The sequence below is a fragment of the Talpa europaea genome (assembly GCF_964194135.1).
Source record: "Talpa europaea genome assembly, chromosome: 11".
Taxonomy (NCBI): domain Eukaryota; kingdom Metazoa; phylum Chordata; class Mammalia; order Eulipotyphla; family Talpidae; genus Talpa; species Talpa europaea.
The window spans coordinates 70,486,803-70,504,393 of record NC_140078.1 but is presented as its reverse complement, the minus strand read 5'-3'; the positions used below and the strand labels follow the sequence as shown (position 1 = coordinate 70,504,393).

At 54.7% G+C, this 17,591-nt stretch overlaps 1 protein-coding gene across 1 annotated transcript; it reads right to left on the bottom strand.

Annotated features, from left to right (window-relative positions):
- Positions 1-1,431: 1,431 nt before the first annotated feature.
- On the bottom strand, positions 1,432-13,817 carry MST1R (macrophage stimulating 1 receptor; the record flags this gene model as incomplete). The annotated part of the gene is made up of 20 exons (XM_084248384.1): positions 12,509-13,817; positions 9,489-9,677; positions 9,286-9,414; positions 8,947-9,117; positions 8,486-8,640; positions 7,987-8,152; positions 7,731-7,867; positions 7,139-7,300; positions 6,950-7,043; positions 6,596-6,805; positions 6,338-6,484; positions 6,095-6,257; positions 5,839-5,940; positions 5,570-5,764; positions 4,855-4,935; positions 4,523-4,704; positions 4,320-4,429; positions 3,905-4,070; positions 3,404-3,540; positions 1,432-1,687 (listed from the first exon to the last, which is right to left on the bottom strand). The coding sequence occupies exons 1-20, from the start codon at positions 13,739-13,741 to the stop codon at positions 1,432-1,434; spliced, it is 4,185 nt and encodes a 1,394-aa protein (XP_084104510.1). The 5' UTR covers positions 13,742-13,817.
- Between the last annotated feature and the right edge of the window lie 3,774 nt (positions 13,818-17,591).

Sequence of the window (17,591 nt, the reverse complement as noted above, 5' to 3'; positions counted from 1 at the left end):
CTGAGTGGGCATCAGTGGTGTAGTGGTAAACAGCCAGTGACAGAGCCCATCTCTGCCCCCTGCCAGCTCACAGGCCCCTGATCTTCAGGCCCATGCACTTAAGCAGTAGAATCTGCTCTTTTAAGTTTTACCCCCTGTCCTCAGGATCCTTAACATCCTCATAGCTATGACTCTCTCTGGTCTGGGGTGACAGAGGGCAGCAGTCTGGGTAGAGAACAGCTGGGCAGCTCCAGTTCGAAGGAGAACCCTATTCTGTTTACCAGGTAAACCTGGTTGCCCCCAACCAGGTAAAAAGCTGGAGTCACAGGGAGGGACCCTACTACTCCCCATAGGGTGAGCTAGGCTCTCCCTTCTGACAGGTAGAGGCATGGGGCTCCTGAGCAAGGGAGGGGAGCCACCCTGATACATGTCCTGAGCCCAGTGACCCTGGCACCCCAGTTATCCACATAGGCAGGACCCAGCTTCCTCCTCATCATCCAGGGCACAGAGAAAGGAGAGTGCAAGGAGGAAGCTGTTCTCCCTCCAGTAGCGCCTGTACCTTCATTGGCTATTGTACAGTGGCCTTGACAAGTATAAATAGCCCGGGCAGTTGGCACCTTGAAGCTAATGCCTTGGAAGCTGAGGGCTTGCTGCTGGCTCATCTCTCTCACTGCTGGCAGGGTTCAGGAGCAGGGGAGCAAGTCTTCATGCCCTGACAGTGTGTGTGGAACACGAAGCCCTGGAGAGGGGCTTCTGAGAAGGGCACAGGTGACTGAGCCATGAGAGACACTATCTAGGCTGCTGGATGCATCTCTTGGTGCTTTCTAAAGGCTCCTGGGGCCCTTTGGTCTGGTTCTGGCCCTGGCCTGGCCTTCCTATTCTCTTTTTGCTGCCCCAACTCCTTTCCAGCCTCAGGGTCTTTGCATGTGCTCACTCTGACGGTCTCTCTTCCCCCAACTCTGCTTCTGGCAAGAATCTCAGCAAAATCTTACCACCTGTCAGGATCTCAGCAAAAATGTCGCCTTCTGGAGAGCTTCCCCTCGCCCCTTTCTTCATCTATGTAAAGCTGCCCTTCATTCCCTCAGAGCAGCCTGTCTTTTTTTTCCCCACAGCATTCACCACAACTTGTAACTGAATAGTCATTTGTTCATTTACTAGTACAAGGGCCAGTGTCTGTGTTTGCCGAGTCCCCTGTGCCCAGCAGGCCAGGAACACAACAGATGCTCCATAAATACTCACTGCATGAAGGGTCACCCTCACGGGCTCTCTCTGTGGAGTGAGGGGCCAATGTGCCCTGCTCTCTTCTTATTGTCCCTGAAGGTTAAGGTTAAGGGCAGGGCAGGGCAGAGGCCAGGTTGTGTCACCTCCTGGCCTAGTATGGCTCAGAAGCAGCTTGTGGGTAGCCTGTGACAGCTTGCAGTTCTGGCCCCTCAGGACCTGACAGGGCTGTGGTCACGTGGGAAAAAGTGGCTCTGAGAGGGGTCGGGGCCGCTCTGTGATTTTACGCAGAGATGGAGATGGTGATTGCTCTTGGGTCACGTTTGCCGCATCTGAGGCCCCAGGCCCCAAGTTCACATAGGTCACGGGCAGCTGCACGTAGTGATCCCCACGCAGTTTGGCCACCACACGGTCCAGTTCCCCTGCTAGCACTGTAAAGGTGGGCCGTGCCGCTGGGTCTTCCACCCAGCAGCGCTGCATCACTCTGTACCTGCGGAGAGAGAAGAGTGTCAGGGCAGGATGCACCTCCACCAAGATCTCCTGGGTCACCTACCCCTTGGCAGGTCACATGTGGGCAAAGACAGGTGGCAGGGCCAGTGCCTGGTATCACCCACACAGGGGCAGCTCTCCTCATAGTTGTGACTACTGTTCTAGTCCTGCCTTCCCATCCTGGCAGAGGTGGAATCAGGAGTTAAGAGCCTGGAATCCTGCACCCTATGATCTGCAATTGTGATCTTGGGCAACTTCTCTGTGCCCATGGATCCTCTCCTGATCATGGTACTATTGGGGCATAAAGCAAAAGAATGCGTGTGAAGTGTGTAGCTCAGTGCCCAGTCCACAAGCTATCATGGTTACCTTCACATATCTTCTAGGAAGGAAGCCCAGGTCCACTGAAATAGGGATTGAAAGTCCTGAGAGGATGGCATGGGGGGCAACACCAGTGGCTCCAGGGCTCCCAAGCAGAATTTCTCTGGATTTGCCTAGTGGGTCCCCCTATCTATCCCTGTGTCTTAGGAATCACATAATTCTCATACTTCCTAAGGGTGGTACTGATATCACCCCAACTGTACAGATGAGGAAACTGAGACCCAGAGAAGAGCGATACCATAGTCCCAGTACAGTGATGGTATGGTATGCCACACTCCCAGGGACTGTTGATGATTCTCCGCTGACGCCCCCTCTAGAAATTACCCTAGGCAGGAAAGAACCGCCTCCCCCAAGCTCACACTCCCTCCTCAGGAACAGCTGTGACCAGTGACTGATACAAAGTGAACGTCTGATACAAAGATCTGTTCCCTTGATCTCAATTTTGGAAAACTCTGAAGGGCCATCCCAGCTGCAGCAGTCCCCGCGAGATGGACTGTAGCCTCCCTGGCATCTGCATCACAGCTCAACTTTTCCCCTGCCTGTCCCTGCCTCCCTAGCCCCTAACCTACCAATAACCACCCTGCATATATGTCTCTAGCTCGGATCCTCCTCCAGAGAGCCTGACCAGGAGGCAGATAAGTTGTTAAGTTCATTTCCCTTACTTCAAACCAGATGTATTAGTGAAGTGAATAATAACGATCAACCCCAAAGCAGGCAGGACTGTGAAGAAGGGTTACTCATCTCCTTTTGGAGCACAGCCAGAGGCAGGAATCCTCAACTACCTTTACCTGTGTCCTGGTTCTTCCTGTCCTAACCACAAAGACCTTGACGTAGCTGAGGCCTGCGTGCTACTTATGAAACTGAACCTCGACACTAAACCCACCCAGCAGGCACTGATGACAACACAGCTGCCGCCATGCCTCCAAAAACAGGGAGCCTGAAACTCTATCCAGTGACAAAGAAATCTGATCTGGAGACATGGAGGGGGCAAGTGTGGGAGCTAATAGAACCTTTCCTTGAGGTTAAGTGAGTGGAAAAGATGGAAAACAGTCCCCCTTGGCGGGGGTGGGGGAAGAGGAGTGCTGGGAAATCAAATCAAATCTGGCCTCAACCCAGAGACTGAGTTGGGAATGCTGTTACCATGGCAACTGCGATATCCTCTCAGCACTTACATCTGAATGGGGGCAGAAGCAGTACACAGATGAGGAAACTGAGGTCCAGAGAGGGTCTCTTTCCAGGTCAACCAGAAGATGAGTCAGTGAGCCAGGCAAGAACTCTCTTGCCCCTTCCTTGTCTCTGGGGCCCATCTCCCTCTCCATCAACACCCACACATACTCACAGAGAATCAGGGCAATACTCAGGCTGAGGTAGGCGCCGACCGCGGACCAAGAATTGTGTGAGGTCAAAATGGTCAATGTGGGGGTATGGTGGGGCACCCCTTGTCAGAAGCTCCCATAGCAACACACCGAACGACCACTGTGGGAGGAGGAAGAAGACTCAATTCTCATACTAAATTTGGGGACAGGTGAGCACCCCCAGCCCTCCACCCTCCCACTGGAAATGGGGGTGGGGCATACAGTGTGTCATATCACTGGCATCTTCCCTCTCTCTCTTCCTGCCACCTGAGCTGGCCCAGAGTTGGGACTGGGCAGGGCTTGAATTGTCTGTGAGGAGCGAATGAGTTCCCAGCCTCTTTCTCCTCAAGAGATGGGCAAATGGGCTAGGGGGCTGCCCAGCTTGGGGATTTCCTCAGCTCAGATCATCATCCAGAGCTGAATGGACAAGGTTGAGTGTCCAGAACACTGAGGCCATGTGGACTCTGAGATAGGTGGGGTCTTACCACATCAGACTTGGTGGTGAATCTGTAGGTCTGTAGGCTCTCCAGAGCCATCCACTTGACAGGCAGGCGTGTATGGTGGTGCTGCCGAATACTGTAGTACTCCTTGTCCAGGATGTAGCGGGCCAGACCGAAGTCAGCCACCTTGACTGTGAATGACTCATCCAGCCTGGGAGAGGGGAACCATACTCAGGATTGGCCCCCACAAGACCCTGAACCCAGGATAGCCTGGGTCCCTACATGGTTTCAGAGCCATAATGTCCAATCTAAGCCTGCACTGGGCAAAGGGGAAAGCTGAGGCCCAGAGAAGAGAGACTACACCCAGGGCTTCACAGCAAGGACCAGAGCTTAGGTGCTTCCCTGAGGCCCACCCTGGCACCTTGCCCCCTTGCTTCACCCAGCTGCTCTGGTCTCTCACATGCAGTTCCGAGCAGCCAGGTCTCTGTGCACGAACTTCTGCTCTGCCAGGTACTCCATGCCTTGGGCTACCTGCAGGCCAAAGCTGATGAGGTCCTTCACTGTGGGGTTCTGGGGACACAGGTGGGTCAGTGAGCAAGGACACAGCAGCTCCCTCCCCAGCTGCTGCCCAAGCCTCTTATCCAGGGCCAGATGAGCACTGACCCGCTGGGGTGAGCGGATGAACCGGAGCAGGTCTCCGTGGCGCATATAGGGCAGCAGCACAAGGGGCAGACCTTCGGGTGGCAGCATGATACCAATGAGGGCCAGCACATTTGGGTGATGCAGACCGCGCATGAGCAGCCCCTCGCGCAGGAAAGCCTCTACCTCCTCCATCTCCGTGATGCCTGTGGAGTGGCTTGAGTCAGGCCCATGGCAGGGAAGCCCTTTACAAGGGCAGAGGGGGAAATGGAACAGAAAGGCCTCCTGCTTGGGGGCCACTCAGGGAGGCAGTAGCACAGCAGGGACAAGCACCCTTCCAGCCTCTGCCGACTTACGACTCAGTGATTTGATGGCACAGTGGACCTGATTCTGGTCCTCATCTGTGTATTCTCCATGGTAGACAACTCCAAAGTGACCTGGTAAGGGGGAGATGGGGAAACGGGTCCCAGTGCTCAGGGCTTGTGCCACACCCTGCAATGGTAATCATTCCTCTGAGCACCAACTGGCCAATCAGATACTGAAAACTAGCACCCGTCACATGATGACAGAACTTGCAGCCTCCATGTCCTCTCATCATGCACCAGAACCCACTGAAGGGCCTCCCTGGTGGTGGAGGGGTTGAAATCTGAGCGCTATCAGGCTATTGCCAGCCACTTTGTCATGAGTTCGATCCACAGCCAGGGAGAAAACCCACACGCGCAGCAGACCTCTCCTGACTCGCCCACAGCTCCCCTCAACAGCATATTTCAGTAGATCCGCCTGTTCTGCTCCCTGCTCTGTCTCTGGTGAATCCTCTCACCCCCTGCACCTCTGGCCTATATATAACACCCCAGTTCTTGTATGCATAAATAAATAATATAATTCTTAGAAAAAAAAACAAAACACCAAAGGCAGGGCCAATGCCTACTTCACAGATGAACAAATGCAGGCTCAGAAAGGTCACACAGGTTGGTGAGAAGGCCACCCGACAGAGTCTTGCCCAATTGTCCCCTTGAGACCCTGCCACCTTGGGACTCCATCTCTGACCCCCACCAGGCCAGGCTCCCATACCTTTGCCAATCACTTGGTCACTGTGGGTGATCACTTGCTCATAGGGAATCAGCACATCCTTGACCTCAGCCAGGAGCGCGGAGTCCAGTTCCCCAAGCTGGATGGATTTTGTTCGTAGCAGTGGGACACAGGACCCGGTCCCGCTGTCTGAGAAGGACGTTCTGTGCACCCGAGTGGGGGAATCCACACCAGGGGCTGCTGTGGAGGAGGAGGGGTGAGGGGCTTGTGGGGCAGTGGGTACAGCCCCAGCCCCACCTCCGCTATCTCACCAAGGCCATTTCTGTAGTCAGACCCTGAGGACAGCAGAGCCAGCTGCATGGTTCCAGTGTTCCCACTCTGGGATATCAGTTCATCCAGGTTTAGAGAGCCAACTGTGGAAAGATAGCCAGTGATGGCCAGCCTTTCCAACCCCTTCCCAGCCCAACCCCTACCCTAGGTGATGTGGGCAGATCTCCAAAACCTGGGCAGAGGGGACATAGACTTGCAAATGCCACTGTTTGGGGGTAATGGGGGTGGAGAGCTTACCTGGTTGTTTCTTCCGCCTGTAGTTGAAGAACAGCACAGAGGCCAGTACTGCCACAAGCAGGAGAAGGGCCAGCAGGACACCAATGAGGGTCCTTTGAGGGATCCCCTCTAGACCTGGCCGTACCACCCTGCCCAGGATGTGACACTCACCATCCACGCAGACCTGGGGACAAGTGGCAGCTCAGGTCCAGGTTGCAGGCCCTTGACCCATCCCTCCTATAGAGAACCAGCTGAGCTCCCTACCTGCAGTGGGGTGCCATCCTCGCCAAGTTGCAGGGAGTGGGGCAGAGGGCAGATGACCACGTCCCCGCGAAGCTCATGTTTGCAGATCTCACCACCCACACTCACATTCATATCCACACAATCAGCCACAGCGCCTAGCCCAATGTACTGCAGAGACAGTAATGAGGGCTGGCAGGTGACCCCTACTCCTTTGGGCTGGTTTCAGCCCTAACCTCCCCCCCCCCCCGCAATGTTCCTGGCCCCATCCCCTACACTTACCTCAAACTTAATGGTATGTTCCTCAGGCTTCAGTGGAGCCAGGTTTATGCTGGGTGGATGGGGTGGGGGCAGGAAGCGAAAGTGCGGCAGGGTGAAGCGAGCAGCTCCGTCGCCCCAGGCACTCAGGTTCCCTGTCACCCAGTCCTGGGGGGCTCGGACCACAGATTCAGGTAGGCGGCACCAATGCTGCTCCGGGAGCTGCCTCTCACACTGCCAGTGGGGCGGGGGGAGCATATGAGAGTGGTTAGCCAGTTGTCCCATTATGGCCATGCCAGTCTCCTCAGTCCAGCGAGGGGGGGCTGGAATTTAAGGAACCAGTCTGGCCTTCCTCCCTCCTGGCCAGTGCCCACTTACTCTGCTTTCCATGGTCCTAAGCCCATCATGGAATGACAGGACCAGATGCGATGCTGAAGTTAAATGCTGGCCATAGATGGTAACATGGGAGCCACTGTGAAGGAAAGCAGGGTGGTAGCCTTGGGGTGCTCTCAGAGGCTGGCTCCCTCATGCTCTGGAAACCAGCGCGGGCAAAGAAATGGTACTCACGCGTAGCCACAGTTGGGGCTGATACCCAGTATGATGGGGTCTTCCTGGTAGTGGAAGGTCCAGGAGCCAGGCACCTCCACACCTCCCACTTGTAGGCGGATGGGGACCCTGGCCGTAGCGGCCCCGGGGGGTGTGGTACATAAAAGCTGCCCTTCTCTGACCCTGAAGAACAGGGAATTGGGCTTAGGGCTACCTTTCACATGAGGGCCAGGCCCACCTCTTCAGGGGTCTGCCAATCCCTCCCAGTTTCTCCACTGCCAATTTCTCCACTGGTCATCTCCCTCACCTGCTCATGCTCCTTGAGTATATCTGAAGATGGGGAGTAGGGAGGGTGGTCCCGGAAAAGCCTCTAAGGAGGTGGGGAGTGAGCAGGTTCCCCACAACCTTGATTGGAGCCAATGGACTCTGATTGGCTCTCTGATCATCTCCAAACCACTTTCAGGGCTGGAGCGGGCAACAGATCTTTCTTTCTGGACTTGCTCCCTACACTGACAAATGTGACTGAGCCTCCTCCCTCTGCCCTGATAGGGATCCAAGTCCCACTTGAGGGTTCCTCAGGGTGGTCTTCCATCCCCATCCAGCTGGCACTTACTGCTTCAACAGGCACTCAGTCCCATTGACCAGCACAGTCCGATTGGTGCCTGCAGATAAGCCTTGGCCTTCAAGAGTGAGGCAGGTGCCCCCTGCCCGTGGGCCAAAGAGGGGTTGTACTGCTGTCAGCACTGGCTCCTAAGAGGGCATGGAGGGGGCTTAGTTTGGAGTAGAAGGTCCTCCATTCCAAGTCCCTCCCTGCCTGTAATGTAATGCCTTCCCTGACCAAGGATACAAACAAAGCAAGGTGACCTCACCAAGAAAGAGAAGCCTTGCAGCATGGAGGTGCCATCCACTCGGAAGTGATTGCCTGGTGGCATGTTGGTTATGGTGAGGCTAACATTGGCAGGCCCAACTGCCTGCAGGCCAGAGGGCTCTAGTTCACACTCCAGCTCTTCTCCAGAGTCCTTCCGGATCACTGACCTGGGGCACCAGGGGAATCTAAGGTCAGCCAGGGGTCACATAGGCCTGGTTGCATCCCAGGTCTCCTCTGAGTTGAGGATATCACCTCTACCCAGGCCTTCCTCTAGGGTAGGCAGGGCGTGATGGGGTTAACCTTGCTAGGTCCATGACTCAATTGACAGATAGGGCATATGCAAGCTTACAAAGGGACAGGTCTCGCCAGGCACAAAACAGTTAGTCATTGCAGCCTACCCAGGCCTCCTTGCCCTCAATAAGCAGAGGCCAAGTTCTCACAGGGCAGGGGCTGCTTGGTTGCCCATGTCAGGGATATGGAGGGTAGGGACCAAGATGTACCTGAGGGTTGTTCTGGGTAGCAGCCGGCAGGGACTTTGGCCCACGGTGACCTGAATGGTGCCCACAGGTGCCTGACCAGCAAGGTGCAGTTGGAAGTTGGAGCCACACAGGGTTAACCTTGTGCTGCCCCTTACAGGTCCACTGTGAGGGTAGAACTGAGGGCAGGAGAGCAGTGAGTCCTCTGTGGGTCAGAGCTCTCAGCTATCTGCTTTCCCCAAAGTTTCATGCCACACCCCTTGCCTGCCTCACACTTCAGTCATTCTAGGCCACTTGCTACTCCTCATTCAAGCACTTTTCTGCTTCCATCTCCTCTGCATGTGCCACCTCTTCTGCCACCTCTGCCTCCTGTAGACACTGAGGACATCCTAGGCCTTTTGGAAGATCACAATTAAGACCTGCTGACCCCCAACCCAGGCCTAACTTGTCCCATCCTTACCTGTGCCCTGCCAGGCAATCCATACCTCAGTAATCTTAGGTGGGCAATGGTCCTGTTGCCAGGAGTCAGGACAGTCCTTCTGCTGGCCACACATGCCTCCACACCAGCCACAACCCATGAAACGCTGTGCCCGCAGGCAACGCCCACAGGTAAGAAAGTGCTGGCAGCCAGGACCCCGGATAGGTACCTTGAATACCTTGGAGTGGCAATAAGATGGTTCAGGGGTGGCCGGAGGAGCAACTAGGCCCCATAGACCCTCTAGTCCCCCAGGGTGATGAGACCTGTGTGTCAATACCCCCTGGATTGGATGGAGAGGTCATGTGCCCATAACCCTGGCCCCAGGCCCTGCCCCTGCCCATCTTACCTGGTCTCCAGAGGCAAAGAGCAGGTGGTCTCTAAGGCGACTGACATCCCGTTGCACGGGGTGCCTATGGCTGCCCAGTGAGAAGTTGGATACATACAGCAAGTAGTTGAGAGACCTGGCCAACTCCACCTGGGATAGGTCAGCTGTGAGTGGAATAGGGATGGGGATCCCAGCACAAGGGACAGTGGAGATGAGGGACTTACCTGTAGGATGCGTCCATCAGTTGTGCCCATGTGGGCTACTGTCACGTTGTCCAGGCATGTCACATACAGTGCAGTGAGCTGCACTGATCCTAACAGCCCGTCAAACAGGTCCACACGTGAGAAGATGTTGCTGACCAGCAGAGGGAAGTGGTGGCAGCTGGTGTTGGGGCTGGGGGCTACCAGGCCAGGCTGGGGAGGGTCAGGGAAGGAGTCAGAGCTCATCCCCACACACTGACCCCTTGGGGCCTCTGTTAGTGACCACAGCAGCCCAAACTGCACCCCTCACCTGGCCTGTCTAGAGATGGCCTCTGTCCTGCCAATCACCCCTCTCACAGGGCTTTTAGAGGTAACAAGGCCAAGGAAGAAAGCCTAGACTGGAAAGTCGGCTCCCTTACTTCATGCCCTGCTCTGAGATTCCCATTTTGAAAATAAGCTTAAAGTCTTATAGACCCAACCCCATTCTGTTATCACAAACACCCTGCAGCATGGGTGTCCTCACCACCCCCACTTTACATGAGAGAGGTTTGGTCACTTGTTTAAATCCTTATAGCCCCTGGGGAGAGGATCCAGATTGGAGGGAGGAGTTCCTAATGAGAGTCCTCTCTCGCCCCCTGCTGTCCTGCCCTGCACTTTAGCAAATGCTTTGGGCTTCAGTTTCCCCACCAGAATAAGGGGCTGAACTTTGAAGTTTAATTGGCCGGCCCAGGGTTGGTAATATCCTTGAGACTCCAAAGGTCTCCCTGCTGCTACCTGTACTTCCATTAGGGCACACAAGAAGTAAACCAAGACCTGACTACTAACTGACCACTGCTCTTAACAAGAGGGTGTTTTGGGGCTGCAGAAACTTCTGGGAAACCAGTAAACCAGGTTTTGCAGGCAAGGTATTGATGCTGAGTACAAAGTGCAGGCAGGGCTCAGTAACCCAAGTTGCTAGGGACCATCTCTTGCCAGTCCTCAAGACTGTAGTCTCCAAGGTCTCCTATCAGATCAACTATGTATAACCCAGTCCTGAGAACTTGGAGCTGATCAGGAGCCCTGGGGGCAAAAGCGTGTTCAGAACTGGGCCCAGAAATGCCATACATTCTCTATCTGTAGCCTGGGCAGGTGGGAACTCTATCCCCATTTAAGACAGATAAGGGGCCTGGCTCTAGCAGGAAGCCAGCCAGGTATATTCTGCATGACTCAGGGACAGGTGGGGCTGTGGGGTAGAAAAAAGGCCCTACCCCAGCCAGGGCCACACCCCTGCCTGCTTGCCCTTGGCTCTCAGGCCTTAGCTCTGGGTTTCCAGGCTTATTTAAAGACCTCTAGCTCTACAGCTCCCTGGACACTTAAGTGTCTAATGTTCTGTGAGGAGGGTGACTTTTCCAGACTAGAACCCAACCTGACCGCATGGAGGACAGGTATCAATTCTGAGCCTTTCAGACTTCCTGAGGTCAGCCACATTGAGCACACAATGGGTGTTTCTCTGGAGGCTGCACTCCCAGTTACTGGATAAACACTGCATGCAAGCTTTTATCCAGTAACTGCTGCACTCCCAGTTACTGGATAAACACTTTCCAGGGGGCCTGCCAGCCCAGGCAAGGTTTGAGATTAGTCCTTCTGGTGTCTGACATTGCCAACTCACCCTGTCTACTGACCTACTGACCACTAGCCAAGTCAAGGAGAGGCTCTGGCTTCCCAGAGGGATGGAGAGAGGGGCAGGCAAGGCAGTCCAGGACCTGACAAGAGACTCCCACCCCTAAGATCTTCTCAACCCAGATGGAGTCAACTGACGGAGGCAGGCTGAAGATCCCCACCTCCCAGTGTATAGGTTTTCCCATCACTGGGTCATCAATAGGAAATAGAAAGGAGTCAGTGGAGAATGTCACAGCAGTGACACTGAGAGCAGTGACTGTGGGTCAGCTCACTGGAAGGCCACTCATCTAGTGTTGTTTGCCTCACTTCTTTGGTTTAATCTCCTGTAATCTGGGGTGATACTGTTTCAATGACTTGTAGAAATTAGTTTTGGTTTTGTCCTCAGGGAAACATTTTAAGAAATGCCCTGTTTGTCTCTGCTCTGGTTGCCTGACACCACGGCGGAGTAAACCTGGGTAGGGTCCGCTGGAAGGAACCCCCAATTTAGTGTGGGCTAGATGGCCTCCTACCTGAGGTGAGAAGGACTAGGGCAGGACTCCAAATATGGTGAGAGAAAGTCTAGGGCTCCTGCATGATGATCCAATTTCAATCAGCCCCTCCTAGGCCTTTACTCATCCCCAGATGTTTATAGTTGCTTGCACAAGACTGGGTGAGTCCTCTGGAATTTACTAGAGGCAAGCTGCTTTCCCACCGTATCCTGGATCCTCCCCCAATCATCCCACAGAGAACAACCACAGATAAGCATGTCAGTGAAACTCAAGTCATGCAGGCGCCCCAATAAGTCTCCCAAACTTCAAGGCCCAGGAGGCCCTCTTGAACTAGGAGAGGGGGAATTAGGGGGGTCCTCTAGCAACTCCTGCCCCACCCTCCTTGGAAAGCAAAGCAAAACAAGTGTTCCATAGGAAAGTGAAACTGTTGGTGAGCAGCTGTGAGTCCATGTGAATCTGTGAACATCAGCCTCTGCATGTGTGTGCATGTGTGCATGGGGGGGGCGCGGGCTATGTGTCCCTGAGGATACATGTGGTGGGCAAGCAGGAGAATATGCCCTATCTACTCAAAGTTTGGCAGTATGTCTGGCAGAGAGACAGGTAATCCAGTCCTCATATGAACAGGGAAACTATCTAAAATATCAGCAGCCATGATTAATGAGGGAGAGAAAGAGCAAAATGGGGCAAAAAAGGGGTGAACCTGGCTAGGAGAGAGCCTCCAGTGTGGCCTTTGACTGATTCCCTTAACCACTCCCAGCAGAAAGGAATTAGCTAGAAGAGAACACTTCTGCATGCCTGGCCTCCCCCTCCCAAGCCCTCTCAGTGGTGGCAGCGAAGCAGCCTAGATTCAGCCCTGCACACACCACTCACAGGTGAGGGAACCTTTTTTCTGCTCACCGGGTTGGGGCAAAAACTGGGCAACTGGAAGAAGTTGAGGCCTCGGGGGAGACCTTGCGGGACCGGAGGCTCACAACAGCGCTCAACGCCCTGCTCGATGAGGTTGTCCACTTGGTCGACAGGAAAGGCACAGACGACAGACCTGGGACCCACACCCTGGTCGCTGCCTTTGCTAGTCACGAAGACCCCGAATAGCACTTCCTGGCCCTCTCTGATGCTCAGCTCAGCGGCTAGTCGGCTGCCCACAGGAGCCGTGTGGGCAGCCCTCAGCACCGGGTAGGACTGCACGCCCTCAGGAAGCCCGCGCCTGCGGCGTTTGGGCGCAAAACTGCAGTCGAGGACTAGCTCTCGGTAGTGGTCCAGTTCGGTCTCTGCGGCGCTGAGCCGTGCCACACGTGTGTGTAAAACTCCAAGAGCGGGGGACTCGCTGGCTGGCTGCACAGTCAGGAAATAGACGAAGGCTCCAGAGCGGAAAGTGTATACGTATTCGATATGGTAAGAGGAGAGGAACGTGGGCAGCACCGACAGTCCCGCAAAGACTGGTTCAAATCCTGAAGCATCGGCCTTGAGGCGCTTGATGGACACCGAGCGTGGGCTGAAGCTAGCGGCCACCTTCGCATCCAGTGAGGATGCCACGTAGAAGTAGGAGGCATGGCCCTGTTCAACCACAGTCACAACAGTGCCCAGAGGGCTGGCCACACAGTCAGGGCAGTCCTCCGGTCGGTTGTGGTCCACTGAGAAGAGGCAAACTGGAGGTATCAGGCTGAGGGATGTCTGGTCGAACTCCAGCTCATGAAGGAAGCAGCGGCCGTGCAGACTCGAGCCGCAGCTGACCAGTGCAGGCAGCGCGGGCTCCAACACCAGCACCTGCACATCTGTGTCACCAGGTGGCCCATTCAGGCCCGGGCCACAGGCTGCGCACGTCTGGCAGGCAGGGTCCCCAGCAGGGCCAGTGACCAGGCTCTCAATCAGTTGTAGGTCAGGCCCAAGCACATACAGGCGGTTGCGTGTGCCCACGAACACGGCCCTCTCTTCCCCGTCGCCATCATAGGCTGCCACGGCCTGAACCGGACCCTCCACTGAGAAGCTGGGCACCTCGTACTTCACATCAAAGTCGCGGGAAGCTGTATGTGGGGTGCGTAGGCACTGCCAGGGCCCGCCCACCACCGGCACCGCCCGTAGCAGCAGAAGCAGCAAAAGGGAGTGCTGCGACGGCGGCAGGAGCAGCCTCATCGAGGTAGAGCTGGGGCCCGGCGAAAATTCCAGCAGGCCGGGTCCTGTTTGAGAGCGCACTTGGGGTCTGGGCTGGGGCCAGCGCGGGTCCTGAGAGTGCGGGGTCAGCTGATCCCCGCCCAAAGCTCTTGGGACGGCGCCCTCCCCTCCCCCCGCCCCCTCCGCTCAGGTCCGCGCACCTGGCACCGGCAGACACACACTGGCAGGGAATGGAATGTCCGCCTCACCTGCCGCCCTCACCTGCCCATCCAGCAGCCGCTCCAAGTCCGCGCATAGCGCAAAGTCAGCCAGCGGGCGCCGGGCGGGACCCGCGCGCCGGGGTTGCGGGCGGAGCCGTGGGCGGGGCGGTGTGGGAAGCCGGGCCCAGCCCAGCCCTCCGCCCCCCTTACTCTCCCGGCCCTCGGAAGCCTGGGTCCTACAACTGCTCTTGGGCCTTTTTTTCCTGGTGACCTGTGGTTTGCTGTACGAGGAGTGGTCTAGAGAGAGGTAAATAAGCCTGGGGCGTCTCATCCTGCCCCCAAAACCAGGGAAGGTGAAGGAGGGTGAGGAGAGTTGGGGGGGACAGGCTGCCTCATTTCTTCCCTTGGAGTCAGTTTTCAGCAACATCTTCAGACGCTGGTTCTCCAGCTGGACTTGATGGGTAACAGAGATGAGGAATGTGAGGAAGGTTAGAGAAGGTGGGGGGAAATCCCAGAAGGGGATGGTGGCGGCCCACCTTGTGTAGGCGGGGCCATCCCGTGGGCTGCCCTGGGTTGTTGGCAATAAAGGAAGTTGCGTTGTACCTTGCCCTCCCAGCCCAGGGAAATAGGGGTTATAATATGGGGCCAATCATGCTGGAAATTGTAAGAGAGGCAGCTGATGTGAAGGTCCCATTTTAGCGCTGGTCCCCCCACCGCTACCTCAGTATGTGGAAGCTGTGGGGGTAGAGGATAAAAGCCACTGTGCTGGCCTTCCTTTCTGGCCCCACTCCAGTGTCCCCTTGATATAAGGGAAGCATAGAGTTGCTCTGTAAGCCTGCCAGGCCTCAGTCTCTGAAATGAGAGTGTAGTTCTAAGTAATTGCCCAGAACTCCCTTCATGCTATGTTGGGCTGGGGGCAGCAACTAGGACTGCTCTTGCCATCTTTCACCGGAACCTCAGTGACTGCCATTTGGCAACTGATCCCCAAGGGGCCTGTGAACTGGGGAGCTCCAGGACTTTGGTGGGTGAGGGGATGGGGTAAAGGAACCCTCAGTGTGGCCCTGCGAGCTATAACTCCTCTGTTTTCCCACCCAACACATACTCCTTATCCTACCAGAAACACCCTTTTCCCTAACTCCTTTTGCAGCTTAGATGGAGGAGTCCAGGAAGCCTTCCTGTTCTACCTGGAATCAGGTTTCATTTCCTGATCCTGTAGACCCTGTGCTACACCCACTGTAGCACAGTTTGCTTTGGATACCTGATTCCTCATACCCCAATCCATAGTTATGAACATCCCTGCCTCTCCAGCCTGGATTCAGTGAGCACTTGGTGACAAAGAGGAAAAATGGCTACACCCTGTGCTGGTTGGACACCTTGCCTGAGGCAACATAAAAGGCACTCCCTTCTCTAAACTGAATTGCCCCGGAAATGAATAAACACCCACTGAAAATGTGGCAAGGTTCCTGTGTTCTAGTCAACATGTCTGCACAGAGGGCAAAATTGAAAGGAAACATTCTTTGCCTTGCCTCTACACATGGGTTCTTGAGACTATCCTGCCTCAGGGCATTCGGAGACATCTAGGGTTGGGAGAAGACTTCAGAAGCTCCTTAATCACTAGTCCACCCATTTTTGGAGGTAGCAGTCAACAGTTGGTTCTCTGCTGCTACCATGTGGCCAAGTTGATGGCTGCTCCCAGGTCTGGGTACCCTGCAGGCAGCCTGGTCCTTAACAGCAACTGTCCAAAGCAGTGCTCCTCCTTCCCTTGCCATCAGCTACCTCTGCAGGGGGGAGATAGGCAAGCTTTGTGGGAGAAAGTCAGCCTTTGCCCACTGCTCTAGAAAATCAGTGCCAGCCTTTCTTCAACCCAAAGTGATCATCTTAATAGCAGCCATGAGATCTCTCTAACTATAATGTGATTACATCACTCTGCAGCTTTAAAACATTCAATGACCCGGGCCTCCCCTGGTGGTGCAGTGGTTGAGCGCTGGGCTGCGAGGCTGCCCGCAGCCTCTGTAGCGCAGGTTTGTTCCCCGGCCAGCGGCGAGGGTCCCACAAAAAAAAAAAAAAAAAAAATTCAATGACCCTATGCCAGATTTTTACCAGTGCCATTGTAAACTAGTCATACCAAGTTCTTTACCAGGTCTTTCTCTTTGCATATGTAGGTTCCTCCACCAGGAACACTGCTTTTCCACTCCCAATCTCCAAATAAACAAATCCCACACTGATATGTCCCTACTGTCCCTAGGTATACATACTCATTTAATTGTGATCACCTTCCCGCCCCACCCAGAATTGGTGCTGAAACTGCAGAGAAGCTGAGAGCCCTACAGCTATCAGGGCAGCCAAGAGGGACACCTAAGGGTTAACCACTCACCAGAGTCAGGGACAGCTGGCCTGGCCTCACCCTAATCCCAGGGGCAATGATCTGGTGCCCTGAAGAAGAGCAGGGGGAAGAACAGAAACAGAAAACATGCAGAAAAGAGTCGTAGGGCATGTGCAGTGTGAGCAGCACCCAACTTGTTGCTCCCTAGGGGTTTGGGAGTCTGGACATGTAGCCGCTGACATGTTCATTCTAATGTGACCCAGGTTGGGGCCAAGGACAGCGACAGTAAATAGAATAATTTCAGTGTACCCTTGGCCCATGCCACCTTCACAGACACATTATCCAATATGGGTTGGTTTTAGTAGCAAACCATATCCTGGCTCAGATCAACAACTGCACAAAGGTGATTCACTCTACAGTCTGAAGATCATATTTAGTGGACAGTTATCTCCCATAAATACTTCCTGAGTCTTTCACTTTCCCTCGCTTATGAGTTACAGCAGAAGTGGGAGAGCCCCCCAGCAGCAAGGTAGAGGCTTTTTGCACTGTGCCTTGGGCTCTGTCATGGTATGATTGGGGCTAAGTCTTCACTGCCAGGCCTTCTGGGATATCCACGGTAACTGGTGTAGACTAGGTCATACCAGGGAACAGGGTGATTGAGGAGGGCCCAGCGTACCTAGTGGAATCAGCCCTTCTTGGAGCAGCACTAACGCTCTTGGGTTCAGCTGGATCTTCTCTCTGGCCCTCAAGCTCACTTTTGGGGTTCATTCCTAGCATTGCACTGGGTACAGGGTGGGGAACTGAAGTGACAGCCCTTCATAGGAAAGCTTAAGCAGGGACATTTTCCCCAGCTACAGAGGAGGGGTTCTGAATTTGTTTTGAACTTCACCAAAGGCTCCCCGCCACACCAGAGATAAAACTTGACTTTCTCCACTTGACCTTCCCTATCTCACTTGGCTTGGCCCCTGATGAACTACTACTGCAGGATAGCTATGTGGTCCTTCATGGCATACAACTGGGGGCTCCAACTAGGAGGGAAAAAGGGGGTACCAGGGGCTCACACTGAGTATAGAGGTGGGGCTGTGGGAGGGAAAAAGCTAGTGGGGTGCTAGAGAACTCTTTACATGTGGTAGAAAACAGCCCCGGCCCAAGCTCTGAGCACATGTGCTGAGATGCTGTGTGAAGGAGGGAGGAGAGGGGTTTATATATATATATGTGTGTCCCAGTGCATGGGGAAGCATGGGCTGGAGGTTCTGTGCCTGCATAAGAGTATGTGCATGTGAGCAAGAGTGGGTAAGTGAAGGAACCTGTAATAAGACCCAACAAGTGTCTATCTGAAGTACTTTAA